At 35.4% G+C, this 16959-nt stretch overlaps 1 protein-coding gene across 2 annotated transcripts in view; it reads left to right on the top strand.

The window, feature by feature from the left end:
* Positions 1-16959, top strand: part of BRWD1 (bromodomain and WD repeat domain containing 1) — a 117030-nt gene that overhangs the window by 78998 nt on the left and 21073 nt on the right. The window contains exons 25-33 of one of the 2 annotated variants that reach the window (XM_024758379.1): positions 2748-2859; positions 3897-3958; positions 6553-6708; positions 6936-7056; positions 7975-8100; positions 9575-9647; positions 10747-10788; positions 12586-12732; positions 13504-13656. In XM_024758379.1, the coding sequence (XP_024614147.1) occupies positions 2748-2859; positions 3897-3958; positions 6553-6708; positions 6936-7056; positions 7975-8100; positions 9575-9647; positions 10747-10788; positions 12586-12732; positions 13504-13656 (992 nt within the window). The remainder of the gene's footprint in view (positions 1-2747; positions 2860-3896; positions 3959-6552; positions 6709-6935; positions 7057-7974; positions 8101-9574; positions 9648-10746; positions 10789-12585; positions 12733-13503; positions 13657-16959) is intronic. The other variant, XM_024758380.1, reaches the window with a different exon arrangement.

Below are 16959 nucleotides of genomic sequence, written 5' to 3'. Positions count from 1 at the left end.
TACGCTTTATAACCATGCATTGTATGGGTCGACAGAAAAAATAAAATCACCTAAAGGTAGGCACTAACTTTTGAATGTGGCTTTTTGAATGTGGTTTCAATGTGGTTTTCGTGGTGACTATTTAAGGCAGGCTGGTAGGCTCACTTGCTTAGACTTGTGTAGGTTATTAATCTCCTCAGGACATAATTGATGACTGTAATTAGGCCAGCAACTGTAATAGTTATTTCACAGGTGTATATGTATTACTTTCCAGTATGTAATACTGTCTGGGGAGCTCATGTATTGAGTTTGACTTTAGTCACCTAGGAGAATGAAAAGTCATTCTCCTTTTATCAATTTTAGTGAAATACTGAGTTCTACCTAGGCTGTGTCAGCTGGTGTACACATTCATAAATGATGTTCAGACCTCATTAATTTTCATAATTCCTGCAGCCTTTTTCTGCAGGCAATAGAAACAGGTAAATAAATTCCCTGAGTTGTCCTTATTTGAAACGAAATCTTATCGGAGAGTGTGGCTGCTCTTAGTAGACTTTTTTTTTAGTACACTATTTTTAATGGTAACGTCCACACAAGTAATCAGGGTTATTTTGGGGACTGGAGATGTAAAGGAAAGTTTTCTTGAAGAGAAGCATTTAGCCACCAAAGACAAAACAGAACAAAATAAAAAACAAACCAGACAGCTGGAATATGTAGAAGTTAATATTGTACAGCCAAGTTCCAAAGAACTTTATAGTTTCCTAGCCAGTCTGGTTTTCAACCCCCATGATGTGTAAATTAGAAGCTCTCATTTTGTTCTACCAACATACCCATTCAAAAAAATTTCTTAACCTCGATTCTCTACAAGTAAATGCTAGAGATTGATTCCTGATTACCCCTTGTAATTTGGTGGGTTTTATTTTATTTTTGAGGTTGTGAAATTATTGTATCATATCTTCTATGCTAATTAATTTGTTTTTGCTCCCCCATAAAAATCTTACCTCTTCTGCTGAAGTTTGAGCAGTTATTATAGGAAGTTGCTTGTGAGAACTTTTTACTGAGCAGATGTTTATCCTGCTTTTGACTAGCCAAAATAGGTTTATTTGAAAAATCTTAATGGAATAGAAATGCCCATTTTTACCATGAGAAAATGAATTTTTTAAGCCTCCTTTTAAGTTAAAGTTTTTAGTCTTATACCAAAGAACTATTTTTATCTCAACTGAAAGTATTCTAATGATAGATAAATAGGGAAGAAAAATATTACCTAACTAATTCTTGGTGTCAAAGACTGGCTCACTTAGTAACCATATATTTTTATATTAGGTTCTCAAAGTGAAGCCCCTGGATTTGTTATTATTACGGTAATACTTATTGTAACAAATATTATAATTGATATTTGTTAAATTAGGTTATTTACGTTATAGAATTGGACAGCAATCCTGGTTTACATCAAAATTTTGGTATATTCCTTCCATTAAAAAGGTTTGTTGTTAAAATTTATTAAGACTTCTTTTTAAAGTTGAAGTGTTTTGGAATATCTGTATTAATGAAATACTGCCAAAAGTTGAATTTTATTAATGGTAGAAGGGTGGTGGGATGAGGGGCTTATGGGTTTCTAATGATTTTGAAGTAAAATATACTTAAAGATCATGTTTATATAAATTTGAAAATATATTAACCTCAAAACATGTAGCTCCAATAGTTGTGATATTGCTATTTTTTTCAGTTTTACAGAATTTATTGAAAGCATACTTTCTTTAGTCAAGACCATTTGTGGGGAATATTCTCTTTCTTGGGAGTGATATGTAGCTTTAATTTTGATTGATACTATTTCTGTAAAACTTTTCTTGAAGAAGGAATTGTTAATCTACCAAAGAATTATTAATGAAGGATAAGTAACTTTTTTTCATATTGATTTTGTTTTGAAAATGATGGGATGGATGGGAAGGAGGAGATAGGGTTATTACAGCAGTCTGTGTTTCTTTTGTAATATATGTAAAACAAAGATCGAATACAGTTTCTTTCTCTAGAAGTTGTTAACAGTTATAGAATATATTTAGAAATGTATATGTATAATCTAAAATCACTGAAGTCAGTTGAAGTATTCTTTCCAGTTACTTTGGTTTGTATAGGGAGCTCTCCTAAGCTCTGCTTGTCTGCTTTTATATTATGCTGAGATAATGGGGTATGTGGATGTTTAAATCTTTTAAATAATAAATACGTATTTTTAAGGGTACATTTAGACCTGACTTTTATTATGAGATCTTAAGAATTAGAACACCGTTTTATGTGGAGATATTTATATAGCAGCAACTTTAGAAGAATCATGGATTAACTTCTGATCATACGTTTATAACTTGTTTTATTCAGGGAAAGTTACATATTTCATAAGTATATTTAATATGCTTATTAAATATTTATTGATTTGTATACATCGTTGTAAAAGATTTTTGAGTTTTGTTAAATTTTGTTGTTTGTAATAGAACTTATTTTGGAGTGGGCATTTGGATCCATTAAATAATGGAACCTAGTCATAAACCGTTTTCATCAATTATATTATATGGTTTTATACCTTTGGTAAATTGCCGAGTGTAGTACTATGTCTTTTTCACGTATGTTTTATCACTAAAGATTGCGGGTAAGTGGTGAAGAATGGCTAAGTTTAGGATAAGAATATTATTTGATTTGTTTTATCTGTCATAGGTATTTTGTAAGTTAAAAATGTTAATGTTAGCAAATTGATGTCTCAGACTTGGTCGTCTCTCTCATAGGTGACAGGTTTCGTTCTATCATTGACGATGCTTGGTGGTTTGGAACGGTGCTGAGTCAAGAGCCGTATCAGCCACAGTACCCTGATAGTCATTTCCAGTGTTACATTGTTAGGTATGTATGCAGACGAAAACCAGTCATCTACAAACATTTGTTCGCTGCGGCAGGTTGTGGTATGAATGACGTGTTTCAGGTTAAAAAAAACACCGTTGAGTTCGTTGTTAAGTCACGTCAGTCTCACCTTTGCAGCATCTCTCTAGAATGCCTCTGTTACTAGTACCCGCCTTGGTACAGGTTCTGCTTGCTTCCCTGGGACCTTTTTTGTAGCCTCCTAATATTTCCTCAACCCAATATTGCGGGATCATTGTTCAGGAGCACATGTTACTTCATTTCCCTTGTTCAAAAAAAGTCTTTGCTGCCTTTCCATTGGCTGTGGAAACAAAGTCCACATTCTGAAGTGTGGCATTCAAGGCCTTCACACTATCTTTCTTCACTTACCCTGGGTACAGGCCACACAGGATTTCTGGTTTTGTCCTGGAATCCACCATACATTTTTATACTTGTTTGTTATAACCTATTCGGAAAAAACCATACTGTTAATATTTAAACTTACTGCGACAGTGAGGTTACTTTTTGCATTTTCTTTTTGTTTACTCTTGTAGTGGGTACCTAGTTATTAGCCACAGGTTTATTTTTTATTTATTTATTTTTTTTGCGATATGCGGGCCTCTCACTGCTGTGGCCTCTCGCGTTGTGGAGCACAGTTTCCGGACGCGCAGGCCCAGCGGCCATGGCTTACAGGCCCAGCCGCTCCGCGGCACGTGGGATCCTCCCGGACCGGGGCTTGAACCCGCGTCCCCTGCATCGGCAGGCGGTCTCTCAACCACTGCGCCACCAGGGAAGCCCCTATTTTTTATTGGAGTATAGTTGCTTTACAATGTTGTGTTAGTTTCTGCTGTACAGCAAAGTGAATCAGCTATACATATACATATATCCCCTCTTTTTTGGATTTCCTTCCCATGTAGGTCACCACAGAGCATTGAGTAGAGCTCCTTGTGCTGTACACGGTGTTCTCATTAGTTATCTATTTTATACGTGCTATCAATTGTCTTTATGAAGGGCTAACCAGACTTTTTTTTTGGTTTTAACAGGTGGGACAATACTGAAATTGAAAAACTTAGCCCATGGGACATGGAACCAATACCTGATAATGGTGTGTAATTTTTAAACAATGAAAATACATTTTCAAGTTTTTATGTTACTAATGCACATAGAGCACATTTGTGGTCTTTGAGAAACATTTTAAAATTTATCATAACTGTGAGCTTTACTCAAACAAGTGAACAGAATTATGTGTATCTGGCTCCTTAATTCTTATCCTGTTTCCAGCTTGTTGCTCGCTGTATCTTAGTCACCAACTGTCATTTCTCATGTAACTGTGCTTTAGTCTCTTCTTGATCTCCTTCACTTAGCCTCCATTTCTCTTTCCTCATTCTTTTACCCTTGTTCTTTCTTCCGAGAAGAGCTCTAACCTGACTTCTGTCTTTTGCATTACCTCAACTTGTCTGAGAAGTAGAGGTCTTTGTTCCAAAGGCCGTATCTTCTCCAGTGCTTGCTGTCCCACTCCTTTGAACTTCTCTTGGACCTGGTATTTACACTTAGTTCATCCCCTCCAACAATTTTAGTTTCCTCCTTCCTATCTCCATTCAAGTTTGGATTTGTGTCTTATACCTTAGAACAGCTTTCATTTCATTTTCTTGAACATTTTGCTACTGAATTACTTCATTCTTGTTAAACTTTTTGAAGGGGTACCCTGTATATCTGTTGGCTCCCATCTCTCCACTATCAAGCTTGCTTTTATATTAGTGTTGATTCAACATAAAAACAGGCAAGAACTTGTGTCCTTCCACTTGCACCATTTTTGACACATGAAATCTTTGCCCTGTGTTTTTTTCTTGTGTCTGCCTTAAGGGTCAAGCCCTTTTTCCTTTGTGTTTTTTTTTTTTTTTTGGTACGCAGGCCTCTCACTCTTGTTGCCTCTCCCATTGCGGAGCACAGGCTCCGGACGCGCAGGCTCAGTGGCCATGGCTCACGGGCCCAGCTGCTCCGCGGTACGTGGGATCCTCCCGGACCGGGGCACAAACCTGTGTCCCCTGCATCGGCAGGCGGACTCTCAACCACTGTGCCACCAGGAAACCCCCTTTGTGTTTTATTCTCTGACATATCTCCAACTGTTGCCTTGCTTTACTTTGGAAATAAGGAGTTTTTCCTTTTTTTTCCTCTTTTTGTTTTTTTTTAACATCTTTATTGGAGTATAATTGCTTTACAATGGTGTGTTAGTTTCTACATATATCCCCATATCTCCTCTCTCTTGCATCTCCCTCCCACCCTCCCTTTGCCACCCCTGTAGGTGATCACAAAGCACTGAGCTGATCTCCCTGTGCTATGCGGCTGCTTCCCACTAAGGAGTGTTTTTCAAAAAAATTTTTTCTAAATAACTACACTTAGCAATATGAAATGACATTTTGCATTGTATAAAACATATATAGATAAGTGAAAACCAACATTTTTTTGAGGTCTTACTCTGCTGCTAAGAACTTCATATGTATTGATTCATTTAATCTTACTCTGAGGTGATGCTCTATTATTAATTTTACAGATGAAGGAACTCAGGCTCAGAGCGTTTTCAGTAACTTAGCTAAGTCACACACCTCTAAAAAGGATAGGAGTTTGGATTCTAGCCTAAGCCGTCTGGCACCAACCAGTGCTTTTAACTGCTAGTTATAGCTGCCGCTTTGTAAACGATACCAAATCAATAAAAGCACTTGCATAAAGAGATTCTTCATGTTAATGAGGCCAATAAGTCTTTAGAAGAGTTGTCAAAAGACATGAACAGGCAGAAAAATAAATTTGGAGGCATATGAAGAAAAGCTCATTTGCATTATCAGTCTCAGAAAGGTATATTAAAATAATAATATTTTAAATAATTTAAAATATTAAAACATCGTTTTACCTATCAGATTGTTAGATTGATACGTTTGTCTTCTTTCTTTTGACATTTTTCTCCTTTTTAAAAAAAACAGTTTTCAAGAAACCATTCTGTGACTATTTACATTGCCTCTTGTTCTTTTTAAAAATGTGCGTACTCTTCCATTATCAATTTTTATTGCACTTTTTAAACATTTCATTTTGAAATAATTTCAGACTTAAGAATATTACAAAAAGTACGAAGAATTTCTGAACACCCAATTTTCTCAAATGTTAACATCTTAACACAAGTATAGTGCATTTATCAAAATCAGAAAATACCATTGATACAATTCTAATCTTATAGACCTTTTTCAAATTTTGACCATGGTCCTAATGTTCTTTCACACACTGGATTTCATTGCCATGTCTTCTTCGTCTCCTTTAGTCTGGAATCCCTGAATCTTTCTATTATCTTTCATGACCATGACACTTTTGAAGAGCACTGGCCACTTTGTAGAATTTCCCTCAGTTTGCGTTTGTCTGATATATTTCATGATTAAGTCCAGAGTTTGCATATTTGGCAAGAGTGTCAGAGAAGTGACGTTATGTCTTTCTCAGTGCATCATATCAGGAGGCACGTGATAGCAGTTTGTCCTGTTACTGGGAATATTAACTTTAATCATTTAATTTAGGTGGTGTCTGCCAGGTTTTTCTGCTATAAAGTAACTTCTTTTTCCTTTGATTAGTATCTTGTATATGAACTTGGACAACTGAATTTAAATATAGTGTGTATTTAGTTTGGTTTGATTTTTTTTTTCTTTTTTGATGGAATCATAGTTGATCCACCTGAAGAATTAGGAGCCAGTATTTCTGTCACTTCAGATGAGCTAGAGAAATTGCTCTACAAACCCCAAGATGGTGAATGGGGTCAGAAATCGAGAGATGAAGAATGTGAACGAATTATTAGTGGTATAGATCAACTTTTGAATCTTGGTAAGTTTTTTTACGGTGACAAGTTTATGTTCAAGATTTCTTTTCCACAAAAGTATTTTAAAACAGTAGCATAATTGTGGTTGTGTTCTTTACTACAATTTGTATTTATTACTTTTTGGGTAAGCCTGTAGTGCTAATTGTAGCTCTGTGTTATGAATGATTTGTAGAGAAATATCACTTAGAGGTAATGAATTTCTTGATGAAAATTCTTCCTTTTGCCATTACAGATATAGCAGCAGCTTTTGCAGGTCCAGTTGATCTGTGTACATATCCAAAGTACTGTACTGTAGTGGCCTATCCAACTGATCTGTACACAATTCGAATGAGACTTGTTAATCGATTTTACAGGTCAGTAGAAACCTACTTTAAAAAAAATTTGAAAAGATATTTGGCCATTTAACCAGGTAGAGTTAACAGAGGTAATGGTGGCTGATAGTGACAGTGGTGGAGTGGGGGCTGATTGACATTATTTTCTGTTTCATTCTCTTCTTTTGTTATAGTCATTTCTTGGTCCTGTGTAGGACAGTGTGTTAGATGCCTGTGGGTAGGTATGGATAGAACCTGAATAAGGAGAAGTACCATGTTTCATTCCTCAGTCTTTAGTAGTCTGTTTTTCTTGCAAAAGCTGCTCCATTTAAATATAAAATTTAGTTAATAATGACTTTGGCCTTTGAAAGATTAAATCCCCAGAGTCATCAACTTTTTATCTCTGGCTTCTAGAGCTTTGAAAACTATAAAATTTCCCATTCTCAGTGATTTTTTTTTTTTTTTTAAAGCAGGTGATGGTATTCTGTATGATTCAGCTGCTTTGAGAAATTATCTTTACAAAAAACTGACTTCTTGAGTTCACATTGTTGATGTTAATTTACCTCTGTAGTGCATTCGTTCAGAAACCAGTTTGTGAGTTTATAGTCAGATTGACTTTCTTAGGATTGATGGTATTTAACACATTTTCTTCATTGAGTCTCAATAGCTTCAAATATAACTATAGGCAGTGTGAAAAGGGAGGGTTGCCCTTTTGGTTTTCTGGATGTGATTAAGTGATCTGTTACGACTTTCAGTCCTTAAATGTATTCTCTGCAGTTCAGCTTCCAGTATAATTGCTTATGACTGTGATCAAGTTGACAGTATTAGAAAGTTATTCATTATAACTTTACACTTATGGTTTAATTAATATATCATGCTGGCTTAACATGCTGGATTTTTTTACTTGGTTTCTGTCTTTTCATTTTTTAAGCCCTAAATTGCCTGTTTTTTACTTTGAAGGAGGCTATCTGCATTAGTTTGGGAAGTCAGATATATAGAACATAATGCCAGAACATTTAATGAACCTGAGAGTGTAATTGCAAGATCAGCTAAGAAGATAACTGACCAGCTTTTGAAATTTATCAAGTAAGTGACCTCATATTATAGATGTTGTGGAAAAGTGCCTTTGCATATTGTGCTCTTAAAACTATCCAGTTCTTAATTTGTGCTCTCTGAATTATACCCTTTTAATGTGTTACATTATATGATATTTCTTTACATTTCTTCTTTTGTGATTGTAATTTAGGTAAAGGAATGAGAAATTGAATAGTCCAATTTTTTCTATTTTTAAAAATTTTGAAATAATTTTATACTACAGAGAGTTGCCCTATGTATACATATACCCTTCACCTGTTTTCCCCTTAGGTTAACATTTTACACAACTGTGGTGTCTTTATGAAGTGTTAAGAAATTATCCTTGATACAGTACTATTGACTAAAGTGTAGAATTTATCTGGACTTCATCAGCTTTTACATCAATGTTTTTTTCTGTTTCAGGATCCAATCCAGAATTCCCACTGCATTCACTGTTTTGTTTTCTTAGTCTCTTTTAATCTGTTCTCTAGTCTTTCCTTTCTTTTATCACTTCATCATTTTATATGAGTGCTGGACACTTATTTTGTAGTGTGTAATTAATTTGGCTCGTCTGATATTTTCTCATGATTAGATTGAGTTTTAATCTGTTTTGGATTGTATCCTGTGAATATTCCACACTTTTCTTGCATTTGGAAATCGATTTAGACTAGTAGGATGAAAACTGACCTGCAAATTGAGATCCAGGTTCTAACCTAATCCGTTCTGGTGAACTTTTCTGGGTGACTTTGCACACATTACTCAGCCTCTTTCCTTTAAAATGAATGATTTTGCTATATGACCTTGTATGCCTTTCCCCCAGTTATAAAAATTCTTTGAAAGAATTATATACTGGAGAAGATAATTTATAAACTCTGACATCATTTTCAGTATCTGGCTACAAACTGGGGTATAACTGATTCCAGCTGTTTCACTCTCCTGGGCTGAATCTGTCTGATGTCTGGAGGACTCAAACTTATTGCCTCTCCTCCCAAAGTTTCTTCTTTCTACTTCAGGAAGGTCACATACCCATTTTCATCTCCGTTGTGTCTAGATACCCCTATTTTATGATTCTTTTTTCTGCTGTGTTTACAGTGATGTTAAGATATAATTTATTTTAGTTTTTACTTTTTTGCTTCTATTCTTTTTTATCTCAAATCAACCATTTTCCTGGTACTCACTGTACAAATATTACTAGTGGTGATAACTTTGAAAAACTCATCCGTGTATTCATCCAATTGAGGCTATACATATAGTATTTCTGTACACACTTAAATTGAAAAAAAAAAAATTAACTTTCAGTGTTCTAGTATGGTCAGTTGTTTCCACAGAGGACAGAGTAAAAACCTGATATTCTACTGCTTGAAATTAGGTGTGCATAGGAACTGTTTGCATAGTTGGGGAACTGTTTGTATCTTAACCTGTAGTTTGAATATTTGGAGACAGGGACTACATTTGCATACTGTTAAATTAAAAAATTGTCTTTTAGGAGTCAAGACTGTACAAATATCTCAGAACTTTCTAACACTTCTGAAAATGATGAACAAAATGCCGGGGATTTGGTATGAAGTTTGTCAATTTTATAATGATTTTTGTTAATTTCAAATGATAACTTAGAATGAAGAGTGAAGTAGAAAACGTTGGTTACCTAAATCAATTCTTGCTATATTCCAATGAACTATGAAAATAGGGCATTTGATAAAACTACATTTTAAAATTATCTAGATCATCAATGAGGTAATAGCCAATAATTGATATTAAATAAACAAGTTATGTCTAAGTAAATTAACTTAGGTGTGGAATATGTTCTCTTTCCAAATTTGAGATAGAGAAAGGTGTATTATAAGAAGTACCTTGGATATGTTTTTGGTAAAATCAGCATCTGAGGGAATTCCCTGGCAGTCCAGTGGTTAGGCCTCGGTGCTTTCACTGCTGTGGCCTGGGTTCAATCCCTGATTGGAGAACTGGAATTCCACAAGCCATGTGGCACAGCCAAAAAAAAAAAAAATCAGTATCTGAGAGTTGGATTTAATTGTAATTAAAAATTAATGAACTTTACCATGCTGTAAGTACCCTAAAATCCTTCACTCAAGATGGTGTTGAAGTGTAAGTAAAGGCAGATATCATTGATGTTGTGTAATTTCACTTCATAGAAAATCAGGTTGTTGTATGGAGTTGCAGGAAGGATATTTTTTTAAAAACAGTGTGGTGTCAGTTTCTACACAAACTATTATTGTAGTTCACTGATTTTCATTGGAATAAAAATGGGGATGCTAATATGTGATTTAGGGAATAAGAAAATGTGTAGTGTACAAAATGTAGGAATCTGTGGGAGACTCTTCTGAGTTTTATGGAAGAGGTAAAAACACAAATTTAAAGCTCCTTGGGCATGTCTTCTGTGGACATGCACAAGGCAACTTTTTATAGCTATATTTTGGGTTTAGTGCATGTTTACGTTAGGGAATGTAAATGGTTATTAAGAATAAGAATAAGGGTTGGTTTCTTGGAGGGTGAGTGCCACAAAGACCATCTGATAGTCTGTATTTTGAGATTTTGTTAACAAGTTACAACCCTCGTAAACCTAATGTCTTTGATATGCTAAGATTATTGCATATCTAATGAAAATATTAACACTTGAAATGCTCTGATTTTTATTCCTAGGATGATAGTGATCTTCCTAAAACATCTTCTGGAAGAAGGAGAGTAAGTTAATTTGTGTGATTAACCTTAGTTGTTTATTTACTCTGTGTTTTAAAATCAACATAAGATTTTAGGTGTTGTCTTTGAAAAGTTACATTGATACTGATATTGAATATTTTACAAGAGAAATGGGAGAAATCACTGTAAGGTGGATGGCTAGGTAAGGTTTAGTGGAAGGGTTGGGATTTGGACTGTGTCCTCAGAATGAGATAGAGTAAGAAGAGGACACTTGAAAAGTAAGGGTTATTATGATTCAAGCTAAAAAAGTAGGAAAGTGTGGCGTGTCAGTGGGCTACTGAGAGCATTGGCCTGACTGGCGTAGGGGTTGAATTTTGGAGTGAGCAAAGTGGTTGTGTCTGGCTGTTACGTTGGGAGCAGATTATGGTGATATTGTAAACCAAAGATTTCTTTTAAATTTACAGTAGAGAGTCAATTCCATAGCCAAAACAGATTTTGATTAAAGTTAGATAGATTTATATTAAAGTTAGGAGTTCATTGCAAGAATCTGAGAGAAAAGGTGGGAAACTTAGTCAAGAATAGTGCTGGCTGGGAATTCCCTTGCGGTCCAGTGGTTAGGACTCCGCACTTTCACTGCCGAGGGCTCGGGTTCAGTCCCTGGTCAGGGAACTAAGATCCCACAAGCGCACAGTGGCGTGGCCATTAAAAAAGAAAAAAAAAGAATAGTGTTGGCTTGCAATAGAGAGGAAGGAAAGAAGATGAGACCTTTTAATGGGAAAATTAACTAGGATTTGGTGACTGAACCTTTTTTAAAAATGAGGATTTGTTGGGAGGATAGGGGAGAACAAAGTGGGAAATAAGCTTTGGATATTGGGTAGTTAAAATTGTGGTGTCATCAGCAGTTCTTGAAGCTCTTATGTAAATGTTAATTAAAAGTAAAGCTTATTAATTGGAAAATGCTTAATAGTGTTATCTTATATTTCATTCAAATGCTGCTTAAATTTAAGCTTTTTATCACATCAATTTTCATAATATGCTGCCTCAAATAACAATGAAAAGTTAAGATTTGAATTACTACCATTTTCATATAATTTCATTTCTAAACAGACTTCTAAGTATTTAGTATCTGTTTAGTATTTGTCATGATTGCTGTAGCAAATTATAAATCTAGTGCCTTAAGCAATAAAAATCCCTTGTAGTTCTGTGGATTAGAAGTTTGGCATGGGTCTCACTGGACTAAAGTCAAGGTGTCAGCATAGCTGTGTTCCTTTCTGGAAACTCTAGGGTAGAATTCATTTCCTTCCATTTTCCAGCTTCTGGAGCCTCATGGTCCCCTTGCATCTTCAAGTCAGCAGCATAGCATCTTCCAGTCTGCCTCTGACTCTTCTGCCTCCCTTGTATGAGGACCCTTGTGATTACACTGGGCCCACCCTGATAATCCAGGACTGTCTCCCCATCTCAAAGTCTATCTACTCTTTTAGTCATATCTGCAGAGTCCCTTTTGCCATAGTCACAGGTTCTTGGGACTAAGATGTACACGTCTTCGGGAGCATTATTCTGCCTACTGCATTATCCAGTGTGATACTTCACGTTCTGTGAGAACATTTTCTAAACTTAGGAGATAAGTGGTGGAATGAAAATGTTTTTAGAGTAACAGATGTGACACTGGGTTTTTTAAAAGAAGTGGATTTTTTCCCCAAGTAGATAGAAAATCATGTAATGACATATGACATAATACAGAAGACAACAGCTCAGTTGCATTCTTACCATTATACTATATCATACCATAGTGTGGCTTTTCCAAGATTGAAAAAACTTTTAATATTATGAATGTATTTTTAGGTTCATGATTGGAAAGCAAGGAGCATCAAAGCAACCAATTATGTTGAAAGCAATTGGAAGAAACAGTGTAAGGAACTAGTGAACTTAATATTTCAATGTGAAGATTCTGAACCATTTAGACAACCTGTTGATTTGGTTGAATATCCAGTAAGTTGTCATTATTTGAATGTTTGGGGCTTTTCTTGTTGGTGTAGAGGAGATTAGGATGGAGGTATTCAAATTAAAAAGTAAGATGTCTAGAATTCCCTGGTGGCCTAGTGGTTAGGATTCTGGGTTTTTCACTGCCGTGACCCGGCTTCAGTCCCTGGTCAGGGAACTGAGATCCTGCAAGCCACGTGGCATGGCCCAAAAAAAAAAAGAAAGAAAAAACCCCCAGCAACCAAAAAGTAAGATGACTAGGTTTCCTGTTAACTTTGTCTCTGACCACTAATTCAGCTGTGGAAGAGTTGTTTTACACAGTTTACTTGAATTAATAGACACCCTTGTAACTTGGGTTAAGACTTAGTTAACCAGTGTTACGTAATATAATTGGAGGATTAGTAGGCCCAGCCCCAGGAAAACTATGAATTGGTTAAAAGTGTGTCTTTACTTTCTAATAGGGAAATGGAAAATGACCTAAAAAAAAAAAAAAAAAAAAAAAAAGATTAGAAAGCACAAATTTACTGTAGGAAGCTTAGAAATTATAGAAGGGTATAAAGAAGGAAATAAAAACAATTTCATATCTTGCTGCCAAGTATATAATTTTGTTATATTTCTTGTCCATATGTTTGGATGTCTTCTTTAAAATTATTGATGATTCTTAAGATCCTTGTAACCTTTTTTTCTTCTGTCATTTTGAATATTTTAGAGATTTGATGCACTTACATTTCTAAAAACAGGAATCGAATCTTTGAACTAATTATTGTTTTTAAAACCTAGGATTACCGAGATATTATAGATACTCCAATGGATTTTGGAACAGTAAGGGAAACTTTAGAAGCGGGAAATTATGACAGCCCTTTGGAATTTTGCAAAGACATCCGGTTGATATTTAGCAATGCAAAAGCATATACACCAAATAAAAGATCAAAGGTAATTTTAAAAGTGGTTTATAAAAAAAAAAGAGTACGTGTGATCTGTGTAGATGGTAATTTTCTAGTGTTTGGTGGAGGTGGGAGCATAAAAGATCAGTGAGTAGAGTAAGGCCACTGTTAAGCATAGAGTGCCACTGCCCAGGCATCTGCTTAGGAAACATCATTTCCTTGTGACACTGTTCCGCTTTCCTCAAGTTTTATAAACAAAAGAGGACTGGTGCGAGTGAGGACACCAGTGAAAAATGAACAAATTTGTATTTGATGTATAGAGTGAGAAAAATGTGTTTTCTTACATATGGGAATCTTGAAAAGTGGATTGGGAACTTAGTGATAGAGGCTGGAAGAATATTAAAAGTAAGAAAAGGAAAATCTGAAGTGAGCGTGGACTACTGATGGCATACTAATGTTTTTTATCTGAAGAAGAAACACATCGGCCATCTGATTAGTTAAGAACACAAGTAGAGTGGACATTCCTAAATTTTTGTTCAAATGTTCTGTGTTGGATAACTTTTCAAAACTTGTTGAAACATAATAAATACACAAAAGGGTACACATACTCTCAGTGAATATTCATAAACCTTTGTAGCCAGTGTGCTGGGTAATTAAAAAAAAAAGCAATAATTTGAGAGTAAGACTTTAAAATAAAGCCCTTGCTTGATGTTACAGCACTTTCTCTATCATCAGTGACTATCACTGCTAATTAACCATTTTGTCTTAATTTCACTTCTCCCTCATTACTTATTATCAGACTGCCTGCATTAATTCTTCTCTTAATCTGAGAACCTTTTCATTGCATTCAGTATCCAAATTGCTTATTGGATCAGTTTAACATACAAGTCTAACATTTTTCCAAGCTTGTGTTATTGTCAGTATTCACCATTTGTGAGACTTTCTTTCCAGACAGAAAATAAATTTCATTCATGTCTTTTTCCCTTTTGTTTAAAATATGTTTGAGGATACATCATACAACTCATGCATTTGAAGTGCACAATTTAGTGGGCTTTAGTATATTACCAAATTTTCAAAATTGTGGTTACATATATATATAAAACAAAATTTATCATTTTAACCATTTTTAAGTGTATAGTTCACTGGCATTAATTACATTCACAGTGTTGCTCAGCCATCACTGCTATTTCCAGAACTCTTTCATCATCCCAAACAGCAACTCTGTCACCAGTAAGCAAGTAACTCCACTAGCCCTTGGTAACCTCTAATTTACTTTGTATCCCTCTGAATTTGCCTATTCTAGATATTTCGTACAAATTGAATCACACAATATTTGGCTTTTGTGTCTGGCATATTTCACTTAAAATAGTACCTTAAAGGTTCATCCATGTTGTTGCCTGTATTGGAACTTCATTCCTTTTTTTGGCTGAATAATATTTCATTGTATGGGTATATGACATTTTGCTTATTCATCTTTTGATGGACACTTGAGTTTCTACTTTTTGGTTATTGTGATTAATGGGAATACAAGTATTTGTAAGAGTTCTTGTCCTCAGTTTTCTTGGTTATATATCTAAGAGTGGAATTTCTGGTTCATAGAATAATTCTATGTTTAGCTTTTTCAGGAACCACCAAAGTATATTCCATAATGGCTGCACCATTTTGTATTCCCACTGGCAATGTACGAGGATTCTAGTTTCTCCACAGACTTGCCAAAATTTGTTATTTTCTGTGTTTTTTAAAAAAATTATAGCCATTGTAGTAACTGTGAAGTGTTATCTCCTTGTAGTTTTGATTTGTATTTATGTTATGACTTACTAAAAATTATATCTAGAATTTATTTAAATCAGATATAGTAAGACATGCAGACATGAATTGTCACGAAGGAAGAAGTTTATACTCACAGATCCCTAGAAACAGAAGTGTGTGATACAAGGTTGATGAGTAGGCAGAGGGGAGGGGAGGGAAGGGAAGAGTATAGCACAGAGCTTAGATTGGGGTTTTCACAGGACGGCAAGGCAGGGCAGAGTAAACAGTCTAGGATTGGCTAGTTTGTAGTAATTGGAGCTTTGATCTGTAGGGGTGGTCTCTAGATGTCTGATTCCTGGCCCTGGGGTGATTTGGGTAGGGGGAATATTGGCTTGGTGTATGAGAGAGTTTGATAAAGAAGACTTGTTAGGTGTTTGATCTCTGGATTGATTGTTTTCTGTATCAGAGGTACACCTGCAAAAAAAAGCCACTTGCTATCTCTGGGAACTAGCCCTGGGATGGGGTAGTCTCTCCAGGATCGAGGCTCCAAATGCCAGAGCATCAAGGATACAGAAAATAAGAAAATATAGTCAGTACACTAATGATGTTGAGTATCTTTTCAAGTGGTTATTGACCACTTGTATATTTTCTTTGGAAAAATATCTATTCAAGTGGTTTGCCCAATTTTTAATTGGATTTTTGTCCTTTTGTTGTTGAGTTGTAAGAATTTTTAAATATATTCTGGATATTAAGTCCTAATCAGATGAATGTTTTCCAGTTATTTTGTCTGTAGGTTGTCTTTTCACTTTTGATAATGTCCTTTGATGCACAAAAGTTTTTAATTTTGATGAAGTCCAATTAATCTATTTTTTTTTCCCTTGGTTTCTTGTGCTTTTGGTTTCATGTTTAAGAACCCATTGCTACTTAGCGTCACACAGCCTGTAAGATGCCAACACTATTATGGAGCAATTTGAAAAATATGTGTCAGAAGCTTAAGTGCCATTTGACCCATTAATTCTAATTTTTTTTTTTTTTTTTTGGTACGTGGGCCTCTCACTGTTGTGGTCTCTCCCATCGCGGAGCACAGGCTCACAGGCTCCGGACGCGCAGGCTCAGCGGCCATGGCTCACGGGCCCAGCCGCTCTGCGGCATGTGGGATCCTCCCGGATGGGGCACAAACCCGGTCGCCTGCATCGGCAGGCGGACTCTCAACCACTGCACCACCAGGGAAGCCCCATTAATTCTAATTTTAATAATTATTTTTTATAGACAGTGTTAACTGTGGAAAATACTACTTGCACAAAACATATGTATTAAGGAGTAATTTATAGAGGCAAATGTTTGGAAATAGTGTTCAAAATAGTTTAAAAAAATCCACTGCCACATTCAGTGTCATGAAGGTTCACCTCATGTGTTCTTTTAAGAGTTTTATGGTTTAGTTCTTATGTAAGCTATTGATCCATTTTGAGTTAATATTTGTGTATGGTGTAAGATAGAGGTCCAGTTTATTCTTTTGCATGTAGAAATCCAGTTGTCCCAGCAACATCTGTTGAAGTGACTATTCTTTCCCTATTAAATGGCCTGGCACCCTTTTTGAAAATCA

The sequence above is a fragment of the Neophocaena asiaeorientalis genome, unplaced genomic scaffold (assembly GCF_003031525.2).
Source record: "Neophocaena asiaeorientalis asiaeorientalis breed wild unplaced genomic scaffold, Neophocaena_asiaeorientalis_V1.1 scaffold45, whole genome shotgun sequence".
NCBI classification, from domain to species: Eukaryota; Metazoa; Chordata; class Mammalia; order Artiodactyla; family Phocoenidae; genus Neophocaena; species Neophocaena asiaeorientalis.
This window is presented reverse-complemented; position numbering and strand designations above follow the sequence as displayed.